This window comes from Sus scrofa, unplaced genomic scaffold (genome assembly GCF_000003025.6).
Source record: "Sus scrofa isolate TJ Tabasco breed Duroc unplaced genomic scaffold, Sscrofa11.1 Contig1878, whole genome shotgun sequence".
In the NCBI taxonomy this organism is placed as follows: domain Eukaryota; kingdom Metazoa; phylum Chordata; class Mammalia; order Artiodactyla; family Suidae; genus Sus; species Sus scrofa.
The window spans coordinates 1,833,354-1,849,502 of record NW_018084968.1 but is presented as its reverse complement, the minus strand read 5'-3'; the positions used below and the strand labels follow the sequence as shown (position 1 = coordinate 1,849,502).

The 16,149-nt window shown below is 42.5% G+C and overlaps 1 protein-coding gene across 7 annotated transcripts in view; it reads right to left on the bottom strand.

The window, feature by feature from the left end:
- Nucleotides 1-2,261: 2,261 nt before the first annotated feature.
- The window catches only part of HMGXB4 (HMG-box containing 4), a 28,690-nt gene continuing 14,802 nt past the window's right edge, over nt 2,262-16,149 (bottom strand). For all 7 annotated transcript variants that reach the window (XM_021081479.1, XM_021081480.1, XM_021081483.1 and 4 more), the window contains 6 exons: nt 12,521-12,602; nt 11,576-11,640; nt 9,932-10,037; nt 9,332-9,501; nt 4,837-4,959; nt 2,262-4,365 (listed from right to left, as the gene is read on the bottom strand). In XM_021081479.1, coding sequence (XP_020937138.1) covers nt 4,321-4,365; nt 4,837-4,959; nt 9,332-9,501; nt 9,932-10,037; nt 11,576-11,640; nt 12,521-12,602 — 591 coding nt within the window. In that variant the 3' untranslated portion in view covers nt 2,262-4,320. The remainder of the gene's footprint in view (nt 4,366-4,836; nt 4,960-9,331; nt 9,502-9,931; nt 10,038-11,575; nt 11,641-12,520; nt 12,603-16,149) is intronic.

Here is a 16,149-nt window from a genome sequence, read left to right as displayed (position 1 = left end):
TTTTAGGTCACAGGCTCCTTTGAGAAATGTGGAAAGCAGTGGAGCCTTTCAGAAGAAAAAAAGGCAGAGAGATACGATTTGATCTCTGGGTTTCCAAGGTCCCTGAGGTACAGCAGTGTACCCCAAACCAAAAATCTCAAAGGCTTTTCCCAGCTTTGTAATTCTAATATCTTCTTCAGCCTTCTTGTGTGCCATGTTTCAGCTATATTGCCTACTCATTAGATATCTGAACTACAGGTTATGTTTGTTTGTTTTTCCCCTTCTAATGATAGGCACTCCAAAAGATACAATAACTACTGCTTTGGTAGTCCGGGCTACGGCAGGGTGCTTTAGTATTTATTGAGCATGATATTTGTGAATTCTAAGTTTGAAAGGCTAGTAAGCTGCACACATTTCTGATGATAGAGAACCTATAGAGGTTAATCTGTTTGAGCAGACATCATTACTGTACAATACAAAACCTTTACAGAGATACTCCTGTGCTCTGATGCTCCATGAGGGCACGGAGGCTGTGTCTATCCCAGCCACTGGCATCTAGCGCAATGACTAACACGTGAAAATTTCAATCAGTCTCTCAGTAATGGTATTTGGACTATAAGGGGGAATGTACATTTACGATGAACTTCATGTCAGGTAGCTTTCATGTTTTTGTTTCATTTAGGTGTACTGCTTGGGTGTATAGAATATTTAGCATGAATTTCCTTTGGATCCTTCCATTAACAAGTTTTAACATCCCCCTGTTGGGTGGTGATTTACCAGAAGTACTTGCCTTCTTGAATCACTCTGGTTTAAAATGATTATGGGCAGATATTGGCTTTACTGCCGAGAATGAAACAGCCATACATCCTTCATGGTAAAAAACAAAACAAAACAGAAACAACCCACGTGCCCTCTAACAGGGAGTGAAATCATATTAACTCCATGCAAACAGAATGCTGGATGGCTATTAAATTAGAAGTGGAAGTGTGTGGACTTCACAATAAAATGGATAGGAATGTAAATGGCAAACATTAAGTGCAGTACAAAACCAATTAAAACTGTTTTAAAAATGTTTGCTAACAGGGAACAACCTCATTTAGTAAAAAAATCTGTTTTAATTTTTCTCCTTTTAAATGTTTTAGCAATATAATATCAAATGCCTTCCTGAGGATAAAAATATTTAAGTCCCTTAAGAACGACATATTGCATAAATGTAATTAATCGATTATATCCTTTAAATATTTTTAGACAACAACAACAAAAAAATCAAGATACTTTGCCTCCAAAATTCAAAGACAATAGTATGACCAGAAAAATGAGGTCTGTGTAGTAAAATCCAACTAGGGCAAAAGGACATTTGAACAACAGAAAGGTCTCATAGATTTCCTACAACCACATTTGCTCAGGACTGCAGAGAATGGAGGATTCTGATGAATTACATATACAATTTAACTTGGAAAGTGGCTTTTGGGTCAGCTGTACCATTGTGCTTATTCTGGCTTTGCCATTTACTAGCTGTATAAACTTAGGAAAACTTTATGTTTCTGCCTCTGTCTCCTCATTTGTAAAGAGCGATAATACTCATGAGGCTTTGGGGAGGATTAAGTGAGATAAAACATGCAAATCATTCTAGTCATTCATTCGGCACTATGGCGGTCTCTTTCTGGCGGCTTCTCCCTAGGAAGCGAGTCCTTCAATCAATCATAATACTGCACTGTGACTATTAACACTTCGTGTTTGCGCTGAGGTTTTTACCTTGAAAGGTCACGTCTCATATATTGAATGTTCACAGTATCACTAAACATTCATGTTAGGCTGGCTGGCTGCAAGGTTCGAGACAGGGAAGTGACATTACCACTACTTTACAGATGGGACTTCAGATGCTTATGAGGATTAAGTGATTTATCCAGCGCAGAATCAACCACCAAGTCAGGACAGTACCGAAGCGCAGGATCCGGATGTGACTTTTATACAAGACTGATAAATATTTCTTGAGTTGGGGCAATACTGTAATGTACATACAATTTCATTTGCCAATGAATAGAGCTACTGCCAGAGCCACTGGGTTTGTAATTTGCAAAAGCGAGACAATGAGACTCCATAACACAAAGAGAGAGAGACACAGAGAAGATGTGGGAAGATGGCTATGATCAGAAACTTGACCTCTACTCCTGACAGGTTTCCTTTTTAAGAAAATGATGGTAGGCTGGAGTGTGAAAACCAGTTTTAAAATTTCATAGCAACTCTGGTTAGCAACAGGGAAAAGATAGCTGACACTGGACTACAAATATTAAAAATGTGATTTTTAATAATATAAGTACAAAATTTTGTTTCTTTATACAACTGTAATGGGATTTGGATCAAACCGCTAGAATTTATTTAAAAAACAAAATAAAACAATGATATAAAAACTGCAAGAAGGTCTGAATCCAAAGTTTTTCCTCTAATAGTACCAAATACCACAAGGAACAGATTATTATACAAATGTGTACAAATTTTAAATACAAATACAATAGGGTTGGATTGTAAAGGAAAACAAACGAAAAAGCAGGTCCTCATCAGGATTTCACTGATGTGCACAAATGACAATGGTAGGACTGACTTCTTTTTTTGTACTAGTCCATGTCCTCAAGGCTCTTCCTGGATACCCTGTGTCAGACAGGAACCTGACATGGGATCAGAGGAGGCGGTGTGGCACAGGTTCTAATGCACAAGACCAAACCGAGATTTCTGCTCTTCTTGATTTTGGTTCCCAAACATTCCTGTTTCCCCCAATTAAATCTCAAAACTGCTCTGAGGTGAGAAAGGCATTCAGTAACCAGAATCCCTTTAAGAAACACAGCCCTGTGACCACACCGGTGGGAAGGAAGCAATGAAATCGGATGCAGGCTGGCTGATGTATCGTGATGCTGCAGTGCTCTGACCAGGCCACGGGAAGAAAGCAGTTACCTCAGAGCTGAGTTGTGACGTGGAACCTCACACTCAATGTATAAACAACCCTTAAGCGCTCAACTGTCTTCTTTGCATCTAGGAAGCAAGAGTCTGGTTCTTTGGAAATAAGGGCATCTGGGAATGGTTACGTTCCTTTTTATTTTACTTTCTTGACATTATTGAATTATAAAGAATTTGAATCCCAACATAATGATTCCTTTTTGAGGCATGATACCTTAAAGTATAGATGATTTGGAGTTTCCAGAGGAGACCAGAGGAAGGAAGGAAGGAAGGAAGGAAGAAAAGACAAATCTGTATCTTCCACATGCTGTTGCTGGTGGAGGCTCTTGTTTTTAAATTATATATACAGAAATTTACAGGATAAATTAAAATCTAAGAGTTTAAGAGTTAAATACACATAATTAAAACACACATTCACACGCGCACATAAATAAACCTACATGAGAATAGAGTACTTTTTTTTTCGTTTTTTGCAATTTGCTCACGTGTGGAATGCAGAACGCTGTGTATCTGCCCAGCAGGGAAGCCAATGAGATGAACCCAAGAATCAGGCTGGGCAAAGTTCACCTTCCACAACACCAAGCAACTAAGCAGCAGAACTGTGAGCTAAGCTAACACTGCCAACGGAAGACACCAGCGCTTAGTTCTGCAGACCAGATGGTCTGGGTCAGCTAACAATATATGCCGTTCAACTGGTGGCACTGACAGCTTTACCCTCTCCAGGGCTCACAGAACGCCTTGGCCCCTACTATGGCTGCCAACGGTACCAGTAATTACAATACATTTTGAGACATGGACACCGGTACAGCAGGAATTGGAATGAAGCCTGTACTAAGTTCACTTAGGCCATCACAATAACCATTAAGATGGGGACGATGGTATCACCTCCCACCTAGGTCACTTCAAGTTGAAAAGCTTTGTACTTTCAGTAAACTGACGTCTTCCCATATTCTTTCCCATTACATGTCAGACGGTAAGACACAGGTAAGGCAAATGGTCAGTGATGGGTCTGGAGGTACAACTGAGTTTGGAAAAAAATCACATTTTAGCTGTCTGTAAAGCGATGCACTCAGCATCCAGAACAAGCCCCCAGCCCCCAAGTTACATTGATTTTTAAGGCAGATTTATCCACCACAGGAAAGAAAGACTCCCAAGCCCATACTCATGCCAAGGTTTCCTCTTGGCTAAACCTCTGCCATCTCATAAAATTACTAAAAGCAAAGTATAGTCCTATGTATATATTGTACATTATATATATATGTATGTATATGCATATATATAAAAATTTAAAACCTACACCCAGAGGCCAGTGAAGGAATCTGGAACAGTCACATACACACAAGCCGGCAGCAGGGTAGGATAAGGTTTCTGTCCCGGGAGTCTTTGCTGTCACAGTCCAGGCATGATGTAAGCAATGTTGTCTAGTGTGTTTGACTGCAAAACAAGGGAAAAGGGTCACTTGAAGGGTACCTTGCTTTAATTCCCTGAGGCATTTCTTTGTTCAGGGGAGAGAGATGAGAAAGAAAAACAACAGTTAGAGAAAATGGGGGAGTGAAGCGGGCATCCTGTTGTCTGTCATGCTCGGAACTTTTCTGCTGACTCCCCCATGAATCCTAGGAAAACAGAGGCAGAAGGCTATTTGATGGTAGAAGAGCAAATAGGAAGCAGAGGAGTTGCCTTAAAGGCTAGAATGCTTCTCTCCAAAGGAGAGGACTTAGGAAGTGGCGTGTTTGCTGTTTCACTGCATTCAGCCGTCAGCAGCATGTTCCGTGGGCCGAGAGCTGAAGGCAGTGCTTCACCCAGGACGCTTTATGACAGGCTCATTAAGGCTGGGTCTCCCTGACTCCCAAGGGGTCTGCCCCACCCCCCGCCGGCCTCCACTCCAAGAAAACAAGGACAACTCACCAAGACCTGTTTGGGGCAGCCATTCAGCTCAGGTAGTTGTGTGGTGAGACACGCCAAGGGGCCAAGCGCACAGATGATGGAATCCAGAAGCACAGACAAACTGCCGGACACAGCCACCATGCCCTGAAAGGCAGAGCGTTAAGGAGAGGGGGCTGTAACTCGAATCGCACAGCGGAGGCTCCCGCCCACTTCTGGGTGCCATCTCCTCACGTGGTTCCTTAAGTCTTGGGCAGTTCTCTGAAACTTGTGGCAGACATGGGTGGTATCTGCTTTGATGACTTGACACATTCGCAGGTTTCCCTTCTATATCCCTAATCATTTTACCCTCTGTGTGGCCTTGGGTTAGTCGCTGAAGAATAGTGAAAAGGAAAAAGGCCTCACCATGTCCAGAGCTGCTGGGAAGATGTGTGGAGACCATGTACGCAAGTCTTTTTCTTGTAACTCCACAGCTATAGCTCAAATGTGCTCCCTCTGAGAATTCCACAGCCTCCCCACTAACATTCAATATGAACAACACACATGCACTTCTCCACATTACATGGCTTTCTGAGAGCTGATGATATCGCTTCTCTGTTCTTTTTGAAATTTAACATCTTGTACAATTCATATTGTCTTTATCTCTGTAGTTCAAAGAGGTAAGTCAGACTGCTTACAGCAAATACTGCCCAGCTCCGGTATAACCTTCTTCAGTGAGAAATACTGAGGGGATATGTCACCTAGGGAGACTGCAGAGCAAAGCCCCTCAAAGAACGAGCTCTGGGCTCAAGATGCTGTATTCAGAACCTGGCCATCCCACGCACCAAGAGGGGCAAGCTGCTCTCTATGCCATGCTTCTAAAATAGAGCACTAATGGCACCTGTAGCACAAAGGGAATTAAGTGAGATAACACACAGGAGGGACTCAGGTACGTGGTGAGCGCTCGGAAAGCATCACTAGTGGTCACTATGATTACCAACATCTCCACCTCCAAAACTGCATTTCTGGCTGGCTGCTAGGTCTTTCATTTTGGATGTTTTATATATATACATATTTGTCTTTTTAGGGTCACACTTGAGGCATATGGAGGTTCCCAGCCTAGGGGTCTAATCAGAGCTGTAGCCACTGGCCTACACCACAGCCACAGCAACGTGGGATTTGAGCTGTGTCTGCGACCTATACCACAGCTCCCAGCAACTCCTGATCCTTAACCCACTGAGTGAGGCCAGGGATCGAACCTGCATCCTCATGGGTACTAGTCAGATTCATTTCCGCTGAGTCACGATGGGAACTCCCATTTTGGATATTTCATAATCTCAACATGCTGTAAAGAGAAATAACCTACCCTTCCTCCTAGATCCCTTCCTCTGCTCAAGAGCCACTATTCACCATTCATACAACTGCCTAGTCTCAAAGCCCTGCCACCACTGCCTCTCCTTCCCCTTGTTCTCCTTGCCCAACATCTCCCCTCACTTCCAAGGCAGGTGGTAAAGCAAAGGGTTAAGAGCATGGACCTTGAGGTCATGCCACCAAGTCCAAGGCTCTGTTTCAGCTCTTGGGGGCTAAACTCCAAAGCAAGTTCCTCAACTTCTCTAAGTCTGTTTTTCTCTCTGTAAAATAAGAGGACACAAATTCTGCTTCACAAAATTGGAGTGTGAATTAAAGAATCCATGTACAGCACTCTGAACCAAAGTTGGCTGAGAGCGCATTCAACAAAAGATAGCAATTAGTGATATTGTCTTTTTAGGCATATGGAAGTTCCCAGGCTAGGGTTGAATAACTGCAGCTGTAGCCGCTGGCCTACATCACAGCCACAGCAACTCAGAATCCGAGCCACATCTGCGATCTACACCACAGCTCCTGGCAATGCCTGATCCTTAACCCACTGAGCGAGGCCAGGGATTGAACCTGCACCCTCATGGATGCTAGTCAGATTCGTTTCCGCTAAGCCACAACGGGAACTCCCCCCTCTTGAATGTGGACTATGCCCTTAATATTCAGCCTTCCTCCAACCATACGCAATGGATGTTCTAGTTTTTCACCATTTTAGCAATAAGACCCTTTGAAAATAAATCCTTAAGTGGAACCCCAATAAATATAAAACAGCTAAAAGACCTGGCTAAGTGGGAATGGGGGTCTAGGGCTCCATGGGGCCTCTTTTTACCCATCTCTGCAGAAGACCCCGAGTTTGAGAAACAGAGGGGCCCTGTTTCCCTGGTTTAAAATGTCTCTCTCCAACATCTCTGCGACATGAAGTCCTGCTTATCCTTCAAGGTCTTGTTCGAACCCCTCCTCCCTTTCGCAGACTCTCCCTAACCCTCTGTTCTTGAACTCTGCTCTGACTGCTTCAGGTAGCACAGGACAGCAGATGAGGGCAGGCTGAGAAGTGGGACAAGCTGGGCTCTGTCACAAGTAGTTACATCAATCTGAAATAACAGCCATTTCACTGGGCCTCAGGTGTTCACTCTTTCAATGAGCAAAGTGTAAAACAATGTTCCTTGGAGTGCAGTACACTTACTAACTTCAGGCGGCATGGGGGTGAGCATTAACTATTTGATATACATCCATTTGTGGTATCAAGGGTTATCACTGTGAAAGCATGGACACATTTATTTAAATAATTATGTAAGGTAAATCGTAGTATAAGTGGTATGTGGAAATTGCAAAATTGTGAGGATACAGATAAATGATTAAAGGCTGAGGAAAAGAGGAGAGGGAAGGGGGAATCAGTGCTGATATGTACAGGGTTTCTTTTAGGGGTAATGAAAATGTTCTGGAATGAGACAGTAGTAATGGAGCCACAATCTATGAATATACTAAAATCCACTAAATGCTCCACTTTAAAAGGGTAAACTTTATGTGAACTGTATCTCAATAAGACTGTTAGGTTAAAAACAAGTGGACTAGAGATTCTGCAACATTCTTTCCCCCACTCCCCTGCTCAAAACCTATACAAACTCTGTCACAGCAATTGCTCACAGAAGCTGGCTTGTTTCATTTGCTAATTTTGTATCTATTCTATCTTTCCTATTACACTGTAAGTTTCCTGAGGATAGGAAACCATCAGGAAGCTATGCAGATTTCCTACTTCCCCCAATTTCTTGGCAACCTTTAATATTCAAAGTTTAAACAGAGCAGACAGAGCATTAATGTTAACTGTTAAACTGGAATAACTGCTTAACTAAATGGAAATGTCAGGGAAAATCTGGAACGTGGAAGGAGAATGAAACAAATCATTTTTAATTTTAACTTTTTTAGGAAACATAAGAATGTCGAAATATGAAAAATAAATAAGGAGCCCAGAATACTTATTCTGGAAATATCTACATCCATTCAAATGTCTGAGCCTAAAAGAAAGTGGTTGTTTTGATACCTACTAAATTTTTAGAAACTAGCTAAAGAACTGAGATAAAGCTTCATTTCTTGAGGCCTTTGGCATTCTGTTTGTTGAATAATTCAACTTCGATGTAGAAGCAAGGGAAGAGCTTTATATTCCTACAATTTCTCAGCTTAAAAATGGCTTTAGTAACTTAGACTGATTTCTTTGCTGAAACATTGTTAGGACCCAGTGGAAATCTGAAATACTACACTACTGAGTTAGCCAAGGGGCAACATGATTAAAAATTGAATATGATAATAGAAATGGAACATGACAGCTTTGCAGGTTAAGTGATTTTGAAATTGAAGCTTAAAAGGACAAAGATCTCCTTAGGGTACACAGTCCTATACAATTCAAGTGCAGAGTAATGATGAGCTTGAGAACCTCAATCTCCCCATTTGCTACCTATTTTCAAAGCGAGGAACTTTTAATCCCCTGTATAATCTGTCTATTCAAAGCCTTGCTGGAGATGCACAGAAAAATTCAAACTCTCTTAGAAGTAAAAATGATCAAAGCATCCATGGGATTTGTACTCGTTTTTCCACTGCATTTTTAAAAAATAAAAATGAATTACAGGGTTATATGTCAATTATACCTCAACAGAACTGGGGGAAAAAAGCTATAGGGGAGTCTAACTTCCTTTTTTTTTTTTGGGTCTTTTTGCCTTTTCTCAGGCCACTCCTGCGGCATATGGAGGTTCCCAGGCTAGGGGTCCAAACAGAGCTGTAGCCACTGGCCTACGCCAGAGCCACAGCAACGAGGGATCCAAGCCACGTCTGCAACCTACACCACAGCTCATGGCAATGCTGGATCCTTAACCCGATGAGCAAGGCCAGGGATCAAACCCGCAACCTCATGGTTCCTAGTCAGATTCGTTAACCACTGAGCCATGACGGGAACTCCGAGTCTAACTTCCTTTTGTGCGACTGCCTCAATAGGATGGTACTAGCGTAAACTTTGAGAGCCAGTAGGTAGAGTCCAGATCGCCAGCTGTTTCTATTACCATCTGTCTTCGTTATCACTGTCTCCTGAGCACCTGGCATAATCTGGCATACAGTAGTTGCTCAATGAATGCATCTGGAATGAGTAAATGGAGTCAAATTCTATCACCACTGGAGCCATGCTGCTGACAGTCCTCACCTCAGTCTCCTGCAGGCGGTGTCCAATGAGGCTCAGAGACTCTCCCAACAGCTGCAGATGAGCAGCCACGTCGATGGGCTCTGTCTCAGGGGCTTTGGCTGGCGAGGCAGGCAACAGCATGGTGGTGGGTGGGGATTTCTTCTGGGGTGACAGTACTCCTGCAGCGGAAGCTGAGAACAGACAAAACAGAGATAAAGCTTGCCCATGGCCTTGACCACAAAAATGTTTTTCCTGATTTTCCCTTTTGATGAGCTCTACCAGAGATTAACAAAACTGGATCGTGGGGCAAATCTGTTTTTGTATGGCCTGTGAGCTAAGAATGATTTCGGATTTTTAAATGGTTGTTGTAGGAAAAACAAAGACTATGTGCCAGAGAATGCATATGGCCTCAGATTTAAATATTTTCTCTCTGGCCTGTTACAGACAAGCTTGCTGATTTACATTTTCTAAATTTCCTGGGCAACCATTAATATTCAGTAATAGAATCTGGATATCAGGATCTGCTTCGAATACAGCTACTCTTCCAACTTCCTATTAAGAAAAGCAAGATTCATGGGCTCTAGGGAAGGAATGAAAAGAGGAGAGGGATGTGGTCACTACCTTTCATTTTCATGGAGCCTTCTGAGCTGGAGGCTTTTCTTTTCACAGTTGTAGCTTCTGCTTTGTTCTGTTTGTGTTGCAGATACTGAGCCTTCTGCTTCCAAATCTACAATCAGATCAGGGCAAAAATAAGTTTAAAAGCGGAAAAGAGTAAAAGGGAAAGCAGTCCTGGAAGAGGAGAACGAAGAAAAGAAAAGGAACAGGGGAGAGGAGCAGACAGCGGGTTAACATTAACTTTTAGACTAGAGGGGCACTGAACAGGCTTCAGACAGCAGCGGCACTAATATCTTAGTAGAGGGCCACCAACATCCCTCAGTGCTAATGGTCAGATGGCAGCACCGATTCTGAGGTCACTCCAAGTCGAAATGTAAAATCACAGAGGAAACAACTGGCTCAGCCTAATGTCCAGGGGTTTAAATATTTCTTCTAAATTAAAAAAATATATATATTTCTTCTGACCTGCTGGCTCGCAACACTGATAGCAGGATAAAAATGAAATGGAAAACAAAAACTTATTTGGGTAAAAATTATATGTTGTTTCACCCAGATGAACTGTACCTTAAAGCAAGACGGTAATTCTAATTCCTGCACCACCTTTACATCATCTTTTTTTTTTTTTTTGCCTTTTCTAGGGCCGCTCCCACGGCATATGGAGGTTCCCAGGCTAGGGGGCGAATCGGAGCTGTAACTGCCAGCCTACGCCTCAGCCACAGCAATGCAGGATCTGAGCTGCGTCTGTGGCCTACGCCACAGCTCACGGCAACGCCGGATCCTTAACCCACTGAGCAAGGCCAGGGATCGAACCCACAACCTCATGGTTCCTAGTCGGATTTGTTAACCACTGCACCACAACGGGAACTCCACCTTCATATCATCTTAAAGTGACTATGAATGATACAGATATGACTACTCATCACTGGCTTATTAGCTTTTTGATATGAAGGCGTATTAGTTGGTGATGGTTGAGGAGAATGATGATGGGGAACCTACTTACCCAGTAAACACTGTTCCATGCTTTATTATTTGCTGTGACTATGAAGTGGACCACTTTCTTCCGTTCTCACACTAGGACTGACCAGTAGGTGTTAGTAGTAGACTTTAGATTCTCTCTTCCTTTTTTTCTTTAAGGCCGCACCCCTGGCACATGGAAGTTCCCAGGCTACAGGTCGGATCAGAGCTGCAGCTGCCGGCCTACACCACAGCCACAGCAATGCCAGACCTGACACATGTGCAACCTACACTTTGGCTCACAGCAATGCTGGATATTTTAAGCCATTTAGCAAGGCCAGGGATTGAACCTGCATTCTCATGGATACTAGTTGGGTTCACTGCTGCTGAGTCACAATGGGAACTCCTAGATTCTCTTTTAACACAAATCATTGCTCAAATTAGATCATCCTGTGGCTAAATGGAAGGCTGTTGGGAAAAATTAGATGAAGTAAGGAGAGACAGTCTCTCTGCGACAGAATCCTCGCCTGAGTGAACCGGCACCAATCAGTTCGCTGCCCTCTGCTAGCTCATTTTCCACTGACTTGAAATTTTTTTCCTCCTACTTTCAGGGTTGTTTGGGATGGTCTATAGGAGAATTATATACTTTGAAAGGCATAAAGCAATGAAAACATGCCCATAATAAAGTGTACTTACCAGTTTGTCCTTTTCTGGCAACTGTTTCCACACCTCAGCCAGTTTTTTACTAAGTTCCCCAAAGTCTGCCATAAAAGAGTAAAAACAAACAAATAAACTCAATAAAGGTTTAACCATAAATACATAAAATGGAAGTCTGATAAGAGCAAAAACTGGGAAAAGGGTTTTGAAGATCAGATTTAAATAGCACAAGATTCTTTCAGAAAACTAAACCAAAGCCCATTAACTTTCCCTGATTCTTTTCTAGAACGAAGGGGCTGTTCTGGTGTCATGAGACAGGCTCAAATTCTCACACGTCTACTCTCTAAGGATGTATTCCTTAAGCATCTTTATGGTGTCTTTTAATTTGATCCCACAAAGCAGCGCTTATCGACTTAGGTTAAAGAAAACAAGTTACATAGAATTTGATAAAAGATGTTAGATTTTTACCAAGTTTCTGAGAGCGTGGAAAGAAAGTGGAATTTCCCTAGAGCAGCTCAGATGTGATCTTCCAGATGCGTAATGCTGTGTTTCCACGTGAACAGCGAGTGCATTCCTGCCTTACGTGGCGTGCCTCACCGCAACGCTGGTGACAGGGCCGGGAGGCTAGTTTCACACACTGGGTGAGTGAGACTCGTAGAGGTTACATGACGGGTCCAAGGTTACATGACGGGTCCAAGGTTCAGACCCATCTGAACAATATGTGAGCTCACTCTTAAACAAGGGCAGTTTAAGGATTCCTGTGGAATCTTGGAAGTAGAACACTGCATATTTATGTGCTGTGCTTTATGGCTGGGGTGAACGAAGACACAAATCTAAAATGACTTGCACAGCTGAGGAAAGAAATGAGTTTGGAGTTCTTTTCAAGCTTGGGAAGAAGTGTGCCTGCTGACCGACTGAATGAACTGCACTGCTTCGGAGACACAAAGGGGAAGTAAAAAAACGAAAGATGAGAAATGTTCTTACCTATGCCTGGATGGTCAGCCACAATGGTCACGCGGTACTCTTTACAGAACACCTGGTAGGCTGACATGTTCTTCTTTTTTGGCTAAGCACCACAGAAAAACACAACAGGACAGGACTTAATTAGAACACAAAGTTGAGTAACCCTGCCTCTGTGGGAACAAAACAGAAAAGGTACCTGCACTTTTTCATCAAGAGATCTAAACTACCAACTGGCTTTCCTAAACAGGATAACTGATTTTTAAGCTGTGTTACTTATGACTTAGAGATAAGTATCAATTTTACTTTTAGAATGTAAAAACCACATGCTAACTTATTCTTGGGTTTTTCAGGCTGTTGGAGGTACTTATTTGCAAAGCCCCTCATTCTTCCCACATACAATCCCATGGTACATATTTCTGTTAGAATTAAACACTAGGAAAATCTTTCTCTCTCTTAGGTTGTCTTTTTCTTTTCTTTTTTTTTTTGCCTTTTTAGGGCCGCACCCAAGGCATATGGAAGTTCCCAGGCTAGTGGTCAAATTGGAACTGTAGATGCTGGCCTACACAACCACAGTAACGTAGGATCTTAGCTGCATCTGTGACCTACACCACAGCTCGAGGCAGTGCCGGATCCTTAACCTACTGATCGAGGCCAGGGACTGGACTTGCATCCTCATGGGTATCAGTTGGGTTCGTTACCACTGAGCCACGATGGGAACTACAGGTTGTCTATTTTTTATCTTCTGTAAAAGAACCACATAAGTTCTCTTTACTTTGGGGCCAGAAAGTCCAGAGCCAAATTTATGTTCATACTGTTCCTCTGGTTTTTATTTCCAGTCTTATAATTTTCCTGATCCTGCTTTGACTGTCACTTGTAGTTTCTCATTACTTTATTATTCACATCCTTGTGGTCCAAGGTGAGAAGTAAATAAATAACTGAAGATGATTCACTGGTAGTTAATATAAGACAAACCTCTTTCACTTCAAGAAACTGCTTGAAGTATGTTATTCTTCACTGTATTCTGACAATTCCAAAAGCAAGGTATGATTTTTGAGAAACAAAAACCAAATATGCCTTTAAAGTCAGGTCAATGAGTGATATATAAACAAAAGATTATATGTTACTGTGCATTCCATTTTACAATTATCCATAGACTGAGGGAAAAAATTAAGTTTTCCTACCTGAAAAGGGGCATCACATGGCACCCGTCCAAACCTCTCATTTTGAGGATGAGAAAAAGGAAATTCAGAAAAATAGTGATTGCCTGGGTGCCACAGTTATGCCAGTTGTACACTAGAATGGCTACAATCCAGGAAGCCTGACTTCCAGGGCTACCGCAGTATAGGCCAAAGGAAAAAAAAATATGTTGCTTCCTTATAGAAAAAGTTACTATTTCAAACCTCATCTGTAAGTATCAAAATAGGATGGTCGGCCCTTCATCTCCTCCTCTGCTTTTCTGGCCCTGCAGTTATTACAGTGACATAACCATTTGGTGCTTTAAAAGCTACTGGGAACTTCTGTTTGCCTCCTGGGTCATACTTTATGGCCCAAACAAACCAACAAACAACGTCATCCTGTCTCGTGACATCAGAGTTGCTTTTTTTTTTTGGCTTTTTAGGGCCTCACACATGGCACATGGAGGCTCCCAGGCTAGGGGTCTAATTGGAGCTACAGCTGCCGGTCTATGCCCACAGCCACAGCAACATCAGATTCGAGCCTCGTCTGCGACCTACACCACAGCTCACGGCAATGCCAGATTCCTAACCTACTGATTAAGCCCAGGGATCAAACCCGCAACCTCATGGTTCCTAGTGGGATTCATTTCCACTGCGCCATGATGGGAACTCCTGCCATCTTGTTTTCAACTGAGCCTGCTCCCACACACTCTGCTCACCTGACTTGGTTCCTAATGATGTTTCATAAGAATACTTCGACAAAGGACAAAGACTAGCTAAAGACTAGTGATGGCTTTGACTTTAATTCCAAAAGGAATTCTGACTGAAACACCTTCCAAAGTAACTGCTTTGAATGAGATAGCACTTCTTTGGACATAAAATTATGGCATGTTTGTTATAAATTTAGCTTCAAAATTTTTAGACTCATCTTTTAAAACAGCTTCTCCACAGGCCTTACATTTGGCCATATTATAAAACTTGCGAGGAGCTTTAGCAATGCGTTCTCAACTATAAGACTGTGAAGGGTTAATGCTCTCTATTCCACGAGACTATCTACAGCTATAGCATAAAATTAAAAATACCTTTACAAAATTAACAACTCTTTATTTTATTTTATTTTTTTGTCTTTTTGCTATTTCTTGGGCCGCTCCCACGGCATATGGAGGTTCCCAGGCTAGGGGTCTAATCGGAGCCGTAGCCACCGGCCTACGCCAGAGCCACAGCAACGCAGGATCCAAGCCACGTCTGCAACCTACACCACAGCTCACGGCAACGCCGGATCGTTAACCCACTGAGCAAGGGCAGGGACCGAACCCGCAACCTCATGGTTCCAAGTCAGATTCGTTAACCACTGCGCCATGACGAGAACTCCAACAACAACTCTTAATATGTTATATCCAAATCTATACACTGATGAAAGGAGTTCTTCTCACAGTTCTTATAAAGGACTTTATTCTATTCAATTATGTATAAATAATCTGCATTTATTGAGTATCTGTACTGGGTACGGTGAGTAGTTAAGAGGGTGAGCTTCTGGAGCCCAGATCTTGTTCTAAGGCAGGTTAGCAGCATAAAACAGCATAAAACCTAAGAAATTTAAAGTTTAAAGGCCCATCATCTTTTCTCAGCTTCAAATTACACTAACTATTTGATCCTAAATAGAATACATAAGACTTGGATAGTTCTTCTGAAATGTGACAGTAAAAGCATTTCAGTGGCAAAGAAGGAAAAGCAGAGATTGAAAAGGAGACTGCAAAGGAAACAAACAAACAAAAAATAATCCATCAAAGTAGTCTGTCATTCAATTCACAAAAGATGTTTATTGATCATCCACTATGTGCCAGGCATTGGGAATATAGTCAAAAACCAGACACATAATCTAACAGATGAGAGATAAATATGTCATAAGAAAATCCAACAATATAACAGGGAAAGTACTGGGTGTTACAGGAACATGTAATAGGAGTGCCTCACTTAATTAGGGAGTCAAAGAAAGTCTCTGGAGGAAGCTGGGTAGAATCAGCCACGTGAGTGGTTAAGAGTGTTCTAGGCAGAGGGAACACCATGTGGTAACACTCATCAGGGAGGGAGGAGCTGATGTTGGAGGAGCAGGAAGTGCTCACTGATGGAGCCTTGTCACCTGGACTAAAGAGTATGGATTTTAAGGGACAGGAGCAATTTAAGTATTTTGAGCAGAAAGCCACATGATCAGGTTGCACTTTAGGGCCACAGAGAATAGACTGGAGAAGAGCAGGAGCGGAGGAGGCAGAAAGCCCACTGGAGGAGGCTGCTGCAGGAGCACCCAGGGTGGGGATGATGAAGGCCTACAGCCAGGACTGTGGGGTTGGAGAAAAGTAGGTAAACTGAAGAGAGGGAGAAGTGACATGATTTATCAGAGATAACTGGCAAAATGGAAAGAGCCTGGGCTGGGCGGGCTGGCAGAACTAGGTTAGAATCCCGACCACACTGTGCAAC